Source organism: Bidens hawaiensis, unplaced genomic scaffold (assembly GCF_021521415.1).
Source record: "Bidens hawaiensis isolate Kalapana, Puna unplaced genomic scaffold, B.hawaiensis_p1.1 tig00034269_1, whole genome shotgun sequence".
NCBI classification, from domain to species: Eukaryota; Viridiplantae; Streptophyta; class Magnoliopsida; order Asterales; family Asteraceae; genus Bidens; species Bidens hawaiensis.
Genome location: NW_027495925.1, coordinates 142,286 through 162,068, shown reverse-complemented (window position 1 = coordinate 162,068; position 19,783 = coordinate 142,286). Strand labels below are relative to the sequence as shown.

The window sequence follows — 19,783 nt, the reverse complement described above, 5'->3', positions numbered from 1 at the left end:
ACGAGAACTGGTACTGGCGTTCCCATGGGCATCCGGAATGACATGCCTGTTTGCTTTGACCTGAAAACTTATAACAAGTTAGTGTGCCAAATTTCATAGTAGAAGCAAACATAAAACAGTTCTCATACCTGTGAAAGATAGAACTACAAGAAATGGAGAAAGCCCAAAATATGATTATTGTAGAACGGACGAGTAAAGTAAAAAAACAACTACAATGTCATAAAAGAGGGCTTGGAACTCAATGACAATAACCAATATATAGATGAATGATACCAATGTTGAATTAATATGTTAATCTTAGTATTAGTACATTATTATATTATGTTATGTTATTATATATGTATGTATTTAAAACATATACTTTAGTATCTAGGTTTCATATTATATATCTTGGCGGTTAACTTGTAATACGGTTATGATCCTAACCATTGCAAGGTTTCAAAACGGTGTACGTTATGAAACATCACTAATATTCAAGTACCAAGTATTCTAACACCATTATCTTTTGTTTGTTATACGTCTGTTGCAATATAATATGCATACACAATCAAAAACCTGTTCGATATTCGATCCTCAATTTGTTTATCAACCAACAACCAATGACATAGTTGTGAATCAAAGGCCATATCTGTAAGTGTAAACAACTTTGTGATAAAGAGACTGCACATTGCATAGCTTTGGGATGTACCTACGGTGACAGATAAGGTTTCACAAACCAATGTTCACATTTTATTGCTTTGATACACACATATTTTTATCATTCGTTTACTTAACTATTTTAAGTTTACACTAAGCTTTAAGTTTACACTTGTGCGGGTGGTCACAGAGGCTTGGGTCATGCAATGGTTAGGTGCTACTTGTGGTCACAATAGATCGGCTAAGCTTTTGGTACATTTTGAACATGATTACAGATAGAAGATCTAGGTAGTTAAAGGCTCAAAGTCAATTCATTCAAAATAACTATATCATATGTACATTACTTATAAAAACAGTAATAACAATTAAAACGCACCTTTGGACGTTTGATGGCACTCATGGCCTGTCTTTTTCTCTGCGCTTTCTTGTGAAAGTGGGGAGATACAAGACTTTCCACAAATAATGGTGTTCCGAAAAACATCCGATGCCTGACCAATTGATAATCACGAGACAATGTCTGATGACACAAGGGCCTCTTATATGGAATGTAATTCTTCAATTGTTTTATCAGGTGCACAGCGTCATTCTTGATCTCGAGTTCTGTCCCAAATTTATCCCAAGATCGTTCCTTATTCATTACCCATATATTATTGAAACCTGTGAACCTGAATAAACATAAATGCCCGTCCATTGTCCCCAACCGCATCAAAAAGGGTTGCCCAATATATAGCTCGTTGTATGTCACATCATCTGGCGTGGGGACTTCCAGAAACTTCTCATCCGAGAAATGAAATGAGAGAATTGCATTTTTCTTTTTGGTTGAAGTATCATATGCCAACCAATGAAGGGCCCCCTCGCACAACATGCCCGCTCTACTGGTAAAAACATAGTCTATCTCCGTGATAACCTTCCAAATGTCGGATCTTAAACTAAACACTTGAAAACATGTACGACACTCACCATTCCCAACCCCTAAAATGATCTTATAATCATCATTTTTGGAGTCATAACCGAAGCCCGAACACAAAGAATCGGTTACAGGAATTTGGGGCTTGATTATTTTTTTGACCTCCCTAGTTGAAGGATTAAGTACTAGAATTTCATTAGGGGAAGGGGAGACACATACCAAACCATTGGAAGAACCAAGTAGATGACGGTCGTTGACACAAAAGCATCTTCTACACTCAAAGCAATCGGCTTGTTTAGACATTGTAATCCGTCTGTGTCTAAATCTTTTATCGTTGCGATCATTTTCATATTGATGGTTGAGATGATCTTTAACGAAAACCGGATCCGATATCAAAGACGACCAAGACTTACAAACACTCTTGCATCAGATGAGATCCGTTACACTCAATCCCATAAATATCTTATGTTGGATATCACGGGGAAGATGTGGCATTGAAACCATAGGCTCGGTTTCATGGGGAAGAGATGCCATTGAAACTCTAGTTTCGGAGATTTCATGGAGAAGAGGTTTCATTGAAACCCTAGATTTTTGCGAGTTTGTTCGAAAATGGGGAAAGAAAGGGGGGGGGGGGCGCTTAGCAGTGGATTTTAGTTTTTCTTTGAGTGAAGGATTTATTACGAAGTATGGTAAGTACCAACTATATAAAGACAAATCATGGTTAGTAAAGTTACCGTCACATCGCGATTGAGATATATTTTACCATTAAGTGTTACCAAGAGTGACATTTACAAATTCAATCTGTAATCATAAGCTTCTCACTAATTAATGGTGTTAGCTATAAATAGCCAAAATCATATGAATAATTTCAATCCAACTATCTATTAACATGAAGAAAACAAAATACTGGCAACCCACGCTATTTGCAGTGACTCCACAGTTCATATATCTTCTTCATATATGAACTAGAATCGTTAGACTAAAAAGAATCCAAAACCATCAATAAGATTATTTCTCATCATGATCATTGCTAACAATTTTTTGCACAGTTGAAACAAAAGGATTTAAGGAAAGACTATCCGTCACACTCATAGAGAATATGTGTTACCGCTATACATGAAACACAGGAGAAAAGGTACAGCTGAATACATAAAGACAAATAGCTGAATGTATGAACAACAGTTGGTGTATTTTTATCATCATAAAATAAATAAAGAAGTTTGGATAGGAAGAAGAAAAGTGATCATGTTTTTCTGTAAATTTTAGTTTTAAATAATTTATTTTTAATAAACAGTTTAGAATAATCCAGCTAAAATCACTGTTAATACATGATAGATATCCTAACACACTTGTGCTACGTAATTCTTACATTAAACAGAAGAACTAAAATTGAGCTAAATATTTAGTCTATTAAAAAACTTAGGATTGACAAAGAATAATCCAGCTGGGATCTTGAAGCTTGATAATTTGCACACAGTTCTCAATTCTGAAATAAACTGGAAAAATAATAGAAACCAAAACAGCCGCGAAAGAACATGCATTATCTGTCATTTGTAGAGCATACTCAAAGTAAGTCGGTGTGGAATTTCATTGAACACCTGTTCTGCCGTTAATAAATGGCGCACATAATAACATAACATAAAGTATGTAACTATTTTAAGGTCTGATTCGAGCATAATAATTACTCACCTAAACCAACAAAATCGCTTCAAGTCTGCATAAAAAAAGAAGAAAAAAGAATAAGTATGTTTGCGGGGAGTCGAACTTGGGTCTATTGCTCGGAAGGCAGTTATCCTAACCGCTGTAAGTTTAAATAAACTAATTTAAAACTAGACTTAATTACATAAATTTAGTCAATATGTTTTGACTGCAGTCATTCTTCATCGTGTTTGAGGCCGTATATTAAATGAGCTCCGATTAGACTCGAGCTAAACCAAGTAACCAACCATGTGTGAATTTTGGTTTGAAGAGTCAGCAGATTTGGTTTTCATCCACGAGTCCATGAAAACAACAAGTTCTCGACGTGACTTCAACGGCCAATCTAGTGACCCAATGGATCTAGGCTTAGAAGCTAAATATGCCATAAAACAAAACAACCCTAACACTGTTTTGACCCATCCCAAATTGATCGCATTTTCAAAACAACTTGTTTTAATCCAAACCCGCTTCTGCCAGTTACACAAACCGGGCTGGGCCAGTCCATTTTTAGAGGCTTAGATTGCATCTATACACCTCATTAACTCAAGACAGTATACTATCGAACAAAACAATCATTTTATGAAACCAAACATACGCGAGAACCATCCAACAAAGTCACAATCTTGAATATTTAAAAGCATAGTTAACACAATCATGCCCAAAGATAAAGACTCCAACACAGTAACAATCCTTACAACAAACTTGAAAACCTTCAAATACAGTACACTCAAAACGAAGGGCAAACATCTGTCAACCTTCACTTCATCAAATTGACAGCTGAACTGGTACCAACATTCTCACAGGCACCAGGAGCTACATTATACGGTTTATACCTCTTTGGCTTGATCTGAAAAACTGTAACAAGTGAGCATGCCAGATTTATAGTAGAAGCAAACATAACTAGTGTTTACAACTGTCAGAAAGATAGAAATAATAAGAGATTAATAAGAGCCAAATTTTACATACTTTGCCTTGCCACGAAAAGTTTGACAACTCAATGTTAAATGTTTATTGTTTTAATATACACGTATCTATCGTATGTTTACTTAACTATTTTATGTTAATTTAACTAGAGTCACTAAGCTTAGAACTCACAGTTTGTTTATGATAGGCAAAGTAGTGATAAAAACAATACAATTAGAACTCACCTTAAACCTCTTGATGGTAATCCTGGCCTGTCTCTTTCTCTGCAGTTTCTTGTGAAAATGGGGAGATACAAGACTTTCCACAAATACTGGTGTTCCGAAGAACGTCCTGTTCCTGCACAAGCAATAATTACGAGGCCATCTTTGATGACACAAGGGCTTCTTATGTGGAATGTAATTCTTCAATTGCTTTATCATGTGCATGGCATCATACTTGATTCCGATTCCCGGCCCAAATTTTCTCCAAAGAGCACTCCTTATTCATTACCCATATCTCAAACTCAAATAAATGTGTGAATAAACATAAATGCCCCTTCACTGTCCCCAGTCGCATCAACAAGGTTTGCCCAATATATAGCTTGTTGTGTGTCACATAATCAGGCATGGGGACTTCCGTAAACTTCTCATCCGAGAAATGAAATGAAAGAATTACATCTTTCTTTTTGGGTGAAGTATCATATCCCAACCAATGGAGGCCCCCGTTGAATAAGATACCAATGTTACTAGTACAAACATAATTTGTCTCCCTGATAACCTTCCAATCGTTATATCTCAAACTAAATACATTAAAACATGTACTATTCTCACCTTTCTTGAACCCTACAACGACCTTGTAATCATCCTTTATTGAATCATAACCAAATCCCCAACACAGAGAATCAGTTTCTGGAATTTCGGGCTTGGTTATATTCTTCACCTCCCTAGTGGAAGGATTAATGACTAGAATTTCAGTTGGGGAAAGGGAGACGCATACCAGACCGTTGGAAGAACCAAGTAGATGACGGTCGATGACACCACGACCTCTTATTTTACATAGTTTGTAATCAGCTTGGTTAGACATTGTAATTCTTCTGTGTTGAAATCTTTCATTTTTGCGATCTTTATCATATTGATGCTTGAGATGATTTTTAATGAAAATTGGATCTGATATCAAAGACGACCAAGACTTGCAAACGCTCTTGCATCGGATGAGATCCGTTACACTCAATGCTATAAATATCTTATGTTGGATATCATGGGGAAGATCTGCCATTGAAACCATAGGTTCAGCGGTTTTCAGCGATTTCATGGGGAAGAGGTTCCATTGAAAGCCTAGGTTTTGTGAGTTGGTTCTAAAAGAGAGAAATGAGGGGGGGGGGTTATTTTTCTTGTTTGAAGAGAGTATGGAAAGTACCAACTTTATAAAGACAAATCATGGTTAATGAAGTTTTTACTGTCACATTGCCGATTGAGATATAAATTTTATCACTAAAAGTTACCAAGAGAGTCATTTACCAATTCAATCTATAATCATAAGCTTCTCACTAATTAATGGTATTATCTATAAATAGCCGAAATCATATGAATAATTTCTATCCAACTATTAATCAACAACTTGAAAGAGAAGAAAATACTTATAAAATATGCAGTGCCATCACCGAGGTTTGAATAGGCTGTTTGCAGGGACTCCATAGTCCATATCCGAGGTATCAAAACCATCAATAAAATTATTAATCTCGTCATTACTAATAGTGGTATGAAATTGAAAGTGAAATTACTGAATTAAATTGCGACAAAAGAGTCCTGTTCGAGAAGGACAAATCTCCAACACCTAGCGTAAGACTTGGAACAATAACCTAGAGGTCGTGGGTTCGAAACCAATCCTCAACGCCAATCGCCTTGCCATTAAGTAAGGATAATTTACCTCTCACATGATGGGCCTGGGACTGTCTGGCGTGCGCCAGTTTGCGTGTCCAGAACACCACGTTTTTGGAACAATAAACAAATTCAAGACAGGCGTTTAATACAGTACGGCCCAAAGGCGCGTGGGATAATTTTTCACAACAGCAGCGTGCAAGACTCTTCTGACGGTAACGCTGTATGCGTAAGAAGACAATATCCCCCACTTCAAAGAACAAGTCCTTTCGTTTTAAATCTGCCTGTGACTCCATTCTGTACGCAGGAGGTGTGCCATGTCTCGGGTACTGAGTAACTGGGCCTCTACTTCTGCATTAATGGTATGCCAAGCAACATACGGATGACCGGGAGGGGGATCTCTACCAAAAAAAAAGCAGTGAAGGGGGTATTGCCTGTTGAGGAGTGGAAACTCGCATTGTAAGAGTATTCGACCCATGGCATTAATGTACTCCACTAATCCACTTGGTAGGTTGTTCATGTGAAAAGCAGCAGAGATAAGCTTCAAGACAGGGGTTTAACACTTCAGTTTCAGTTTGGGGGTGATAACTCGCGCTCATCTTTAAAGACGTTTTACGCAAACTATAGGTCCTCTAAATGGATCTCAAGACTTGACTCGAATCAATCCGTGTTGTTGGTTAGCGGAAATTACCAACGACACTCGAATCTCGGATCTTAGTTTGTTTATGTAAAAGAGAGAAAAAGGAGAAGTGGAGAGAGAAACTTTGTTTCCATTGAGTTTCTCTTGAATGAGAGTGTTGTATGGATAAATGGGTTAAGTAGCCCTTTTATAGGGTCCCCATTTATCCAAAGTTTACATTTTAACTTACAAAATAAAAATACCGAGTACGTACTACACCGACTAAAAGCAAACTAGAACGACATATACAATCCTAAAAACAATATAGAATATTGCCCTACAATCTCCCTCTAGAATTGAGTATGTCGAGAAACCTTCGTCAAGTTCTTTGCTTCGTCTTTATTTCTTGAAACTAGTACTTGTCTTGATCCTGTAGCTTGAACCAGATTGGATCTTGGACAAATCTTTATTTTCCGTTCTTATCTTATTTTCTGGGAAGGATCGGCAACAGCAAATTTTAGAAACATCAGATGCAGGAGGCTCGACATCTAATTTTCTTTTGTTGACTTTCTTGAGCCGACTGGTTTCTTTCCTTGTCTTCAGATACAATCAATTCCTTTTTAGGTTCAACCACCAACTTTCACGTTCTCGTTTTCTTTTAAGTGCTTCAATATCCGCAACTCCAAGCAGACTTGATCTTGATCTACCTGTCCATGTATAACTGCACAAAACTTAGAACGAATAAGATTCATTCACTGACCCTCTCGAGGGTCAAAGAAGAATTTGTTCACAGACCCTCCCAATTTCAGTCTCTCAATTTGTAAATGATTTGTTTAAATCCCAGATTTCCAACGAACTTTGCATGAACGACCTTGACAACAAAACACATGATTTTGAATGAAACAAAGTTTAACAAATTATGTACGAACATAATAAAAGTTTAAAATCTTTTTGGTATTTTCATATATTTTAAAAATAACGAAAATATATACATAACATTTTGAAGTTGAAACTAAAATAAAACAAAATCAAAATAAAAAATAAAAGATAGGAGTAAAGATGAAATTAATATTGTATATCAATAATATTTACAGAATTTTCTAACAATTTTAATATTTTTGTGAGAAAGATCACAACATGGAATCATATTGATTTGCAAAGCCCTAGATCGCGTTTCCATTTTGATATTATTATGTCACAATTTCATCATCGACTGTACCATTTGTTTAACCTGACAAGTGTTTTGATGCCAAAGTGATACGTTTAAAGTACAATTAGGCACGGTGCTTACGTGGTCCCCACTTAATCAAACATGTTACTGATTCCATCATATCTCGAGCTTACTTTGTGTTGACATGTCACCTCAACTTGACTTAAACATTTTTTATTTGATCACAGTACTCTTATTAACATACTTGACACTTTATGCTTTATTTTTGCACACTTGACTCAATCTAGAAAGATTAAAAGAAATCAGAAGATTCAGGGCCTTAACAATCAGGTCTTGTATGACTACAAACAGAGAAAGTTCAAGGCTTGAATCAAAATAAATAAAGAAATAAAGCAGAAGTTAAAATCCTAAGATAAACTCTTATTTGAGCTCAGACACAAAAACTTAAAAATACTAAAAACTTAGATTTAGTGATTCTTGTGTGTTTCTAAGGTGTAAGGGACTCCAAAGAGATGAGTAACACGAAATCAACCTCAAATCCAACAAAAACTAAGATCAAAATCCGAAAAGTTTGACCCGAAAACCTCAAAAAGTCGAGCCGAAAGCTCTGATACCACTTGTAGGTCCTCTAAATAGATCTCAAGACTTGACTCGAATCAATCCGTGTTGTTGGTTAGCGGAAATCACCAACGACATTCGGATCTCGGATCTTAGTTTATTTATGTAAAAGAGAGAAAAAGAGAAGTGGAGAGAGAAACTTTATTTCCATTGAGTTTCTCTTGAATGAGAGTGTTGTATGGATAAATGGGTTAAGTAACCCTTTTATAGGGTCCCCATTTACCCAAAGTTTACATTTTAACTTACATAATAAACGTACCGAGTACGTACTACACCGACTAAAAGCAAACTAGAACGATATATACAATCCTAAAAACAAAATAGAATATTGGCCCTACACAAACGAAATAATTCTTGCCAGAAGTTGCTCAAAAAAATTCACATCTCGATCCAAGGCAACTGATCAAGGAAGGCCGTCTCTAAATGGATGGGACGGGTAGAAAATGGGCGTTTTTGCAACAAACCTGCAGGAGAATAGTGCCAAAGCAGTTTGGTGGTGGTAGACCGACAATAAAATCGAGGGAGATATCCTCCCAAATCCTGTGCAGAATGGGTAAAGGTTGCAAGAAACCTGCAGGAGCCAAAAAAGTCGGACGTCTTGTTTGATTTGAGGGCAAAAGAAATGAGAGGTTATGCGTTTAAAGGTTTTCAAGAACCCTCTGAGACCAGCCATTGGTGTACCATGGTCTTCGTAAACATTAGTCTGTCCCACCATTGAAAAATGAAGAAATGAGAACAGACCATCCCAAACTATGGATAATATTACTCGTATAGGGGTCCAACTTGAGACCCTCCTGAATTTTTCTGCCAAATCCTAGCAATAAGGGAGTGTTGATGTCAATAATTCAGCAGTGAGCGTTATTCTCGATAATGCCTCTGCCCCACAATTTTCTTTCCCATACCCTCTGATCTAATATGAACTTCAAAGTATAATGATCCGAATGCCTGCCTAAAAGATAACGATTACATTTCTGAACTAGAAAAACTAAAGCAAGTAACTCCCGATCATAAGCTGGCTTTAGACGGCTGGTTGGAGAGAATCCCATCTGAAGAAGCATTGCATTCGATTATCAATTGGTTTTGAAAAATCAGGGAGCTTAAGACTGTGGTCTATGATCAGAGTACACTTTACTCGGTTAAAAGCTCGGCTAACGTGAAACCCTCATTAGTTAATACTGTAAGGGGCCCAACAATCAGCCTATAGTTATGTACGAACCTCCATTAATAATAACCTGTTATAACCAAAAAAACCCCGCACCTCACGAGCATTGGAGGGCATGGGCCAAGATTGAACGGCTATCATTTTTTTCTGGTCCACTTGTACCTCTGTGGCTGTCCAAAACAGAATTTGGATAGCTTAGAATAAAACTGTTGGGCAGCAAGTTGACTGAGAGTCGTTTGTAAGTGCTCATAGTGCTGCTCCATAGACCTGCTGTAAACAAGGATATATCATCAAAGAAAACCAGTATAAAACGATGTAAAAAAGGGAAAAATAAGTAGTTCATAGCAGCTTGAAAAGTAGAATGGGCGTTAGTCAACCCAAAAAGCATCACTTGAAACTCGTAGTGACCTTAGTGGGTACAAAAGGCTGTTCCTCCACTTGTTTTTCGATTTCGGTCTTTTGGGAATGAGTGTAACATATGACAGGGTCTAATATTTTAGAGCCATTGGCGGACTAATCTGCTCTTTCCCATACCCTCTTCCCATTGATATAGAAGATAGGCCGCCAACTGGCTTGGGCCGGATTCAAGGTCTAGAGCCATTGAACCCCCAAAACTAGATAGAGAGCAGGTAAAAATCCTGAAGTCCTGAACTATCTTGAGGTCATTGATCTGCAATGAAAGGTCCTTGCATACTTGACCATACCGTATCACATCTCCGTTACCGATTTGGACACCAAAGGGTGCCACTAATTTGGTGGACACTTTCAGTCACTTGCCAAAAATTAGATATGAAATATGTGACGAACCACCGCGATCAACATCCCATGAACATTCATGGTAGTCAGAAGTGGTTTATCGAGAAACACATGTAAACCGATACCAACCACCTCGTTGGTGAATGGTGATATCGTCTTTAACCGTTGTTCTGAAGGTTTGTTTCACAACAGTGTCCTGGACCGTATTTGTCACCGCATCGAAAACACTCACCACGTAGAAATCAAGACTCTTAATTAGTCACCGTGTTTTGGGCTTAGTTGACCATAGAGCGGATAAAAACTCAACCGTGTAGCCACTATTATACCAATAAAATAGAGTGGAAAAATGATGAACCTATGGTTTCAATGTGATTAAATAAAGAAAATAAAATTTAATATCCGTTTGTCGGGAGTCGAACCCGGGTCTATTGCTTGGAAAACAATTATCCTAACCGTTGGACTACAAACGCCCATTGATTTTTTGTTACTAACATATCAAGACAGCTCTAAGGTATGATCTGTAAATTTTTATTTATTTTTTTAAATTTGTAAACTGTTGTACATGAACTGAATATTTATAACTGTTTTTTGTTGGTACAAATACACAACACAACACAACGCAATGGATTTAGAAGGTAAATTAGAGGCGGAAGCTTTTGAAACGTATCTAATTGACAATATTAATTAATGCAAAGGAGTATCCGGTCATCAATAGTGGTTCGAATGTTGATCAAACGTGACAAAATACAATAAATTAAAAGTAAACGGGTTAACATATATCAACCTAAAGTGAAATGTGATAAAATATAGTGAATTAAAATGAAACAGTCTAGTCTTGGTGGTATTATGTATTGTTCACATTAATAAATTGATTTTGCATAGAATTGGACATGTGTGCTGACTCCTAAACTTTTTGTATCATACAATATGTGGATACATTTGTATTGATGACTTTTTATTAATATTGTGTGAATTACATGTGCATCGTGTTTTCTTTTTTTCATTTAAATGTAGAGTCAATATTGTCATTCTTCTAAATAGACTTTGCATGCACATTACATATCACATAATAAAATCCAAACCTATTTTGCATATAGGCTGCTAGGAAAATTGAGAAATGGGAGAAAGCTTAAGTAATGACAGATAGATAAATATTTATTTAATTGGACTACTGAACTATTTGATCTATTACCATTATATCCTTTTAAGAAAATGTTTAGTTTTTGAAATTCAAAAAAAAAAAAAAAAAAGAACCTGAGCGTTCTGGTTTGGACGGAAACCAGTTATTGAGATTAACCGATTGAACATTTGACAAAAACACCATAGAAGTCATTTGATTTGATTTTAATATAATTACTAATCCAATTACATAAAGTAAAGTATAAAGCACCATAGAATTCAAAATATACAACCAAAATGTAATGAACTTGTAAGTTCAAAAAGTAGTGACTTGCGATATCAAATTACGAAACCCATTATATATTTACGGTCAAGTTAATAATTAAAGTGGGCGATAAATCCGGACACAAGACGAGAGCTTCAACACGCGTTTAACTTCAACGGGGAAAGTTCTTCTAGTATGTTAGTTGTTTGGCTATAAATAGAGCATTATGTTGTTAGTTTTAGTGTGTGTTTTGAGTGTGTAAACAACCACCCAAGGGAAGCTCACCTTGGGTGGGATCGGTCCGTTTAATATTATGAATTTTTTGTACCGGTTACGAGATCGTTCCTTTATTTTATCGTTATATTATTTATGTTCGGTCGTTTGTTTCAAGCGTTTATAAAGAACAAAGTCGTTCGTTGTCGGATCCGGTTTCGGGACCTACAATTGGTATCAAAGCGGGTCGAATCTTATGATTCAAATTTGTTCTTGATATTCGGGTTCTAATTCCGCGATTACCCGAACCGAGACGTTAATTTCTTAAGAAACCCGTTGAAGTTTTGAAAATAAAGTTTCTAGATCTAGAAACAAAGTAAGTTGGAAATAAACGTGTTCGAAGCATTCTCCTTGTAGATCTGGATGTTCAGGATCCACAAGTGCCTGATCCGGGCGTTTCGGGAACCTTTCCGCCATACGCCGAAATTCCAGCAAGCCTACAGTTCTTCTCCGACAACGATTCCAGAAATTGGAGATGTACATCAAACTCCGACATGAGTGTCGGTTATCTCTGTTTGTTCAAAGAGGTCGGTATTTCGGTGAAACTGAGTCGCTGCAGTGGCGGCTCGTGATGGGTACTGGTGGTTATGTGGTGGCGGAAGTGACTGGTGATTATGGAGGAGGTGATGGTGTTGTTCACAGATGGTTATGGTGGCGGTTGATGGCCGGTGGCCGGAATTCGGTTTTTCGGCTAACGGCGGCGGCAAAGGTAGGTGTGGTGGCGGTGGTGAGAGAGATGGCGGCTGTAACGGCCAGAATCCGTGTTCCGGAGAGTCATGGTGGAAGGCGGTGGCCGTTTGAAAGGGCGGCGTCTCTGTGGCCGGAAACCGGATTTCCGGTGAGTGACCTCAGATGCAGCGCCTGATGATGATGATGTTGGCGAATGAAGATTTTATGTCATGCATCTAGGTCACGGTTTTTTTGGCTTGTGTATTGGTCAGGCAAGTCCATTGGGCCTGGGTGATTGGCTGGGCTTGGGCTGAAGAGTAGCTTGGGCCTAGGGTGTTGCTCAAGTTGTCATGTGGGCTTTGCTGATTTTTTTTTTGGTCTACTATGGGCCATGATGGGTTACCTTTCGTTGTTGACCAAAACTAAAGAAAGTCAAAAATGATCGGGTTTTCTTCTTGTTTAACCGTGTTCAAAGCTTGTTATTTCTAAGGCATTCGAGAAGTTGGATCCGAAAGGTGAACTTCGAACGAAATAATAAGTTTTGTTCATTTGATCGTTGAATCTAGTAATTCGAGATTGATTTGTGGATATTTGAGCTCATCTCATGCCTATATACAACTTAAGATCCGAGAGAGCGGGCAAAGAAACGATAACTACTTCAACATTAAATATAGGTGGGTCATACCTTGAGGGGGTGAATTGAAACAAAGAGGCTTCGGTTTATCAGGTGATTTGTAGGGCCAATATTATATATTGTTTTTAGGATTGTATATGTCGTTTTAGTTTGCTTTTAGTCAGTATAGTGCGTACTCGGTACGTTTATTTTGTAAGTATTGGAGAAATGGGGACCCTATAAAAGGGCCACTTAACCCATTTCTCAAACTCTTTCACAACTCTTGGAAATAAAAAGAAGTTCTCTCTCTACTTCTCCTTTTTCTCTCTTTTACATAAACAAGATTCGAGTGTCGTTGGTGATTTCCACTAACCAACAACACGGATTGATCCGAGTCAAGTCTTGAGATCCATCTAGAGGACCTACAAGTGGTATCAGAGCTTTCAGCTCGACTTTTTGTGGTTTTCGGGTCAAACTTTTCGGGTTTTGATCTTAGTTTTTGTTGGATTTAAGGTTGATTTCATGTTACTCACCTCTTTTGGAGTCCCTTACACCTTGGAAATACACGAGAATCACCAAATCTAAGTTTTTAGTGTTTTAACTTTTAGTGTCCGAGCTCAGATTTGGCTTAAAAACTCAGATCTGGACCGATTTATTGATTTTTAGACTAAAGTCTTTTTGACTTTTTGGAAGTTTGGGTGTTATATTCTCAAAAAAAAAATCGCATCGGGTACTGTAGCAGCCGCTTCCGAGGTACAGTAGCAATCGGGGGGGGGGGGTACTGTAGCAGTCGCCGCCGAGGTACTGTAACACTTCGCACCGGGGGGGGGGGGTACTGTAGCAACTCATGTGAAAAAAAGGATTTCGCATGCACTGTAGCAACTCATGCGAAACATTGTAGCAACTCATGCGAAACACTGTAGCTTCTGGTTTTAAAAGTTGTTTCGCTTCGCACCAGATCATTTCGCTTTGCATCAAGAAAATTCGCTTCGCTTGAGCCTACTTCGCGTCTCATCAAAACGTTACGCTTCGCTTGAGACTGTTTCGCGCGAAATTCTTGTTTTGTTAAAAATCAAACTGTTTAAGGATTGTTAAGTGTTTGAGACTGTTGTGACCATGGCTAGTACTGATTCTGAGCTGTTGAAGGGGTACTTGTTGTAGGTACTCTAGATGGATCTCAAGACTTGACTCAGATTAATCCGTGTTGTTGGTTAGCGGAAATCACCAACGACACTCAGATCTCGGATCTTAGTGTGTTTGGTTTATTTTATAAAAGAGAGAAAAGGAGAGAAGTGGGTGAGAGAATTTACTTCATTTCCAAGAATTGTTTCTCTTGAGTTGTGAAAGAGTTGGTGTGGAGAAATGGGTTAAGTGACCTTTATAAGGGCCCCCATTTCTCCAAAGTTTACACAATAAACTTACAAAATAAACGTACCGAGTACGTACTACACCAACTAAAAGCAAACTAAAACGACATGTACAATCCTAAAAAAAATATATAATATTGGCCCTACAATCTCCCTCTAGGATTGAGTATGTCGAGGAACCTTCATCAAGTTATTTGCTTCGTCTTTATTTCTTGAAACTTAGTACTTGTCTTGATCCAAGATCTTGAACCAGATTGGATCTTGAACAGTTCTTTATTTTCTAGTCTTGTAGACTTGAATTTCCTTATTATTTTCGGATATGATCGGCAACAGCAAATTTTAGAAACATCAGATGCGGGAGGCTCGACATCTAATTTTCTTTTGTTGACTTTCTTGAGCCGGCTGGTTTCTTTCCTTGTCTTCAGATACAATCGGTTCCTTTTTAAGTTCAACCACCAACTTTCACGTTCTCGTTTTCTTTTAAGCGCTTTAATATCTGCAACTCCAAGCAGACTTGATCTTGATCTACCTGTCCATGTATAGCTGCACAAAACTTAGAACGATAATATTCGCTCACAGACCCAGTCGAGGGTCAAGAAGAAATCGTTCATAGGCCCTCCCACTTTCAGTCCCTCAACTTGTAAATAATTTGTTTAAGTCCCAGATTTCCAACAAACATTGCATTGACGATCTTAACAACAAAACACATTATTTTGAATAAAACAATACTTAATAAAATATGTACGAACATAATAAAAACTTAAAATCTTTTTGGTATTTTCATATATTTTAAAATAGTGAAAATATATACATAATGTTTTGAAGTTGAAACTAAAATAAAACAAAATCAAAATAAACAATAAAAGATAGGAGTAAAGATGAAATTAATATTATATATCAATAATATTTACATAATTTTCTAACGATTTTGAACCCAGTGAAATGGATGCGAAATCCAAAGTTAATAAAGTAAAACACAAAAAGAAACCCTTTTGGAAATCCAAAAATGATAAAATCAAAAAGGATCCTAAGACTGTAAAGTCTGAGGATTCACCAAAAATAGTTTCAAAATAAAGAAAAGAAAAGTCCAAAACTGACAAAATCAAGGAACAAGTTTTTGTTTGGATTCCTAAGGACTGTTCTTCATCAAGTGAAGCTCCACCAAGAAATAAATGGTTTTCAGGAAATAAAATCAAGTTTAGTCGATTTACGGTTGACCTTCCCGGGACAAAAGTATCCCGGGAACCCGTGTCTGTTTGAACGCTTAGTACATGCATGGTCAATCAAGGAGGACTATCAATAGTATTAGGTACTTAGATAGTGATTGCACCTGGCAGATGATGGGAGACGAACTCTTGCTATTTGATATTAAACCATTTGATGGCGGATTCGAGTCTTTCATAAGCGACATGGGAGGACAAACTTCATGGAATGGAAGCCTTGTTTAAATGGTTCAACAACAACTTTTCGAGCGTTTCTCAAACCAACCTCGTCCAACTGCTTCTCTCAGGTGATGGATCCAGCATCAGCTGTTGGATCTCGGTTTGAATCTCTTCAACTTTGTTATACAATGTGATAATGCTTGCTTAAGATAGTCCATCTGACAACAAATTTGCTGACCTTTTCACTAAAGCCATCGATTATGTCCGATTTGAATTTATGGTCGAATCGCTCGGCATGATCAATTTTGATTAAAACAACCTATCTATCTTTTTGTATATAAAATTGTAAATATTTTTCAAATATATCACAATTTTAGAGGGAGAAAATGAGTTAACTTTAACTCATCAAAAAGATTTTAAATTTACTTTTAGTAAAACAAAAAACGAGTCATTTGACTTAACAAAAATATTTTACTCCTATTAAAGAAAAATTTCAAAAATTCAAAAAGTATTATCCCGCTTAGAGGGAGCTCCTTCGTAGAGAGAGTCGGATATTTAAAATTTTCAATTAAGAATTGATTCGACCATGTGAAAAATGATAGTACATTGGTATGCAATGATCTTAGTGCATGAAAAGTGTAGATCAAAAGTCCACAAAATCATTCACAGATGTGTAGGTAGGCTTGACAAACAAGTAAGTGTCGGGTGATATAAACCTAAATTCCTGCCGGTACTAGTGGATATACGATTGTGAAGCGGTTGCATGATTCCGTGAAGTCATATTCATGAAAGCATAAATGTAATTATACATGTCATACCCAAGCCTCTCTTTACCTGATCATAGTTGTCTTATGAAATAAGTGTCAATTTTTAATCTTTATTTGAGTCAAGAAAAGCCTCATAGAAAGGCAAGAAAAAGAAAAACAAAAGAGTCAAGTTGAGGTGATATGTCAACACAAAGTAAGCCCGAGATATGATGGAATAAGTAACATGTCTGATTAAGTGGGGACCACACACCGTGCCTAATTGTACTTTAAACGTATCACTTTGGCATCAAAACACTTTTCAAGTTAAACAAACGGACAATATCTACAGTCGGTGATGAAATTGTGACATGATAATATCAAAATGGAAATGCGATCTAGGGCTTTGCAAATCAATATGATTCCATATTGTGATCTTTCTCGCAAAAATATTAAAATCATTAGAAAATTCTGTAAATATTATTGATATAAAATATTAATTTCATCTTTACTCCTATCTTTTATTGTTTATTTTAATTTTGTTTTATTTTAGTTTCAACTTCAAAATTTTATGTATATATTTTCGTTATATTTAAAATATATGAAAATGCCAAAAAGAATTTTTATATGTTCGTACATATTTTGTTAAACTTTGTTTCATTCAAAATCATGTGTTTTGTTGTCAAGGTCGTTCATGCAAAGTTCGTTGGAAATCTGGGACTTAAACAAATCATTTACAAGTTGAGGGATTGAAATTCGGAGGGCCTATGAACGATTTCTTCTTGACCCTCGAGAGGGTCTATGAGCGAATCTTATCGTTCTAAGTTTTGTGCAGCTATACATGGACAGGTAGATCAAGATCAAGTCTGCTTGGAGTTGCAGATATTAAAGCGCTTAAAAGAAAACGAGAATGTGAAAGTTGGTGGTTGAACTTAAAAAGGAACTGATTGTATCTGAAAACAAGGAAGAAACCAGTCGGCTCAAGAAAGTCAACAAAAGAAAATTAAATGTCGAGCCTCTCGCATCTGATGTTTCTAAAATTTGCTGTTGCCGATCATTCCCATAAATAAGATGGAAATTCAAGTCTACAAGACCGGAAAATAAAGAACTGTTTAAGATCCAATCTGGTTCAAGATCCTGGATCAAGACAAGTACTAAGTTTCAAGAAATAAAAACGAAGCAAAGAACTTGACGAAGGTTCCTCGACATACTCAATCCTAGAGGGAGATTGTAGGGCCAATATTATATATTTTTTTAGGATTGTATATGTCGTTTTAGTTTGCTTTTAGTTGGTGTAGTGCGTACTCGGTATGTTTATTTTGTAAGTATTGGAGAAATGTGGACCCTATAAGAGGGTCACTTTACCCATTTCTCCAACTCGCCAACTCTTTCACAACTCTTGGAAATAAAAAGAAGTTCTCTCTCTACTTCTCCTTTTTCTCTTTTTTACATAAACAAACTAAGATCCGAGATACGAGTGTCGTTGGTGATTTCCGTTAACCAATAACACGGATTGATCCGAGTCAAGTCTTGAGATCCATCTAGAGGACCTACATGATTTGTGAAGATGCGAGACACGGTTCGATAAAGTTTTGATATCATAAGTCAAGGGGGTGATTGTAAGGCCAAAAAGTTGTGACTTGCGATATCAAATTACGAAACTCATTATATATTTACGGTCAAGTTAATAATTAAAGTGGGCGATAAATCCGAACACGAGATGAAAGCTTCGACACGCGTTTAACTTCAATGGGGAAAAGTTCTTCTAGTATGTTAAGTTGTTTGGCTATAAATAGAGCCTTATGTTGTTAGTTTTAGTGTGTGTTTTGAGTGTGTAAACAACCATCCAAGGGGAGCTCACCTTGGGTGGGATCGGTCCGTTTAATATTATAAATCTTTTGTACCGGTTACGAGATCATTCCTTTATTTTATCGTTATATTATTTATGTTCGGTCGTTTGTTTCACCGCACCCGTCTCGAGTGTTTATCAAGAACAAAGTCGTTCGTTGTCGGATCCGGTTTCGGGACCTACAGAACTATGAGACTCTTGAATTAGATAGAATACTTGATTGAAATATAACAAATAAGATAGTTGTTAACCTTTTACTTATTCATTTTTTCACAAATCTAGATCTTTGTATACATCAAGCAGATGGCATTTCAATCAAGTTTTAAAAATCTACATAAATGTTGCTGCTGCATAGTTGTTTCATGTCCTACATAATCTTCATCAAATAATGTTGTGGTTGTTCTGCTTTATAACTGCTATTCATACGTGTTGGTTGGATACTTGGATCAATAGCTGAAGAGGTATGTACCCGCCTCAACATCGAGCGGGGCGGGTCAACCCACAAGATATATACAAGACATTAGAAATCAAAGATATTATCAAGGCACAAAGCCAAAACTTATGCGCACAGCGCATATCGCATATGCTCAAGCATCACATGCTTGCACATATCACATATGCTCATGCATCACATATGCTCGCGCGTATCACATGCTCACGCATCATATATGCTTATGCATATCACATCGTGCGTGGCGCATCAGCGCGCGGCGCATATCACATACTCGCGCATCATACATGCCCACCCATATCACAGTTGCGCATGGCGCAGCTGCGCGTGGGGCATCCGCGCGTGACGTGTATTACATGCTTGTGCGTATCACATCTACGCATGAAATATCTGCGCGTGAGAATAAAGAGAAGACCTCGCGCATCCTCAGGATGGGCGCATATCACACATGCACATAATCAACCTCGTCCTTATCCAAATCAGGATTAGGGCAACCTTGATTGTGCACGTCAGACAACCTTCCAGAAGGCATCTTTTTAAGGAATAAGGATATGCTGTTTGTTGACAGCCGCTAAATGAAAGGTGGACAGCTCAGCATGACTCATGGGTTACCACGTGATTATAACCAATGAAAAAGCACCAGGTGTCTCCAAGGACACGTGGCGCAAATCGATTGAAGGAGGCCAACAAAACCCTAATTTGGTC

The 19,783-nt window shown here is 37.2% G+C and overlaps 2 protein-coding genes across 2 annotated transcripts; both read right to left on the bottom strand.

The window, feature by feature from the left end:
• Positions 1-1,012: 1,012 nt before the first annotated feature.
• LOC143585988 (F-box/kelch-repeat protein At3g06240-like) lies at positions 1,013-1,846 on the bottom strand (the record flags this gene model as incomplete). Its single annotated transcript, XM_077067640.1, has 1 exon — positions 1,013-1,846. A coding segment is annotated over exon 1 (834 nt), but the record flags the coding sequence as incomplete, so codon positions are not given.
• A 2,544-nt stretch (positions 1,847-4,390) lies between these two features.
• Positions 4,391-5,227, bottom strand: LOC143585987 (F-box/kelch-repeat protein At3g06240-like). Its single transcript, XM_077067639.1, has 2 exons — positions 4,601-5,227; positions 4,391-4,501 (listed from the first exon to the last, which is right to left on the bottom strand). Exons 1-2 carry the CDS (start codon positions 5,225-5,227, stop codon positions 4,391-4,393), a joined length of 738 nt encoding a protein of 245 aa, XP_076923754.1.
• Positions 5,228-19,783: the final 14,556 nt, after the last annotated feature.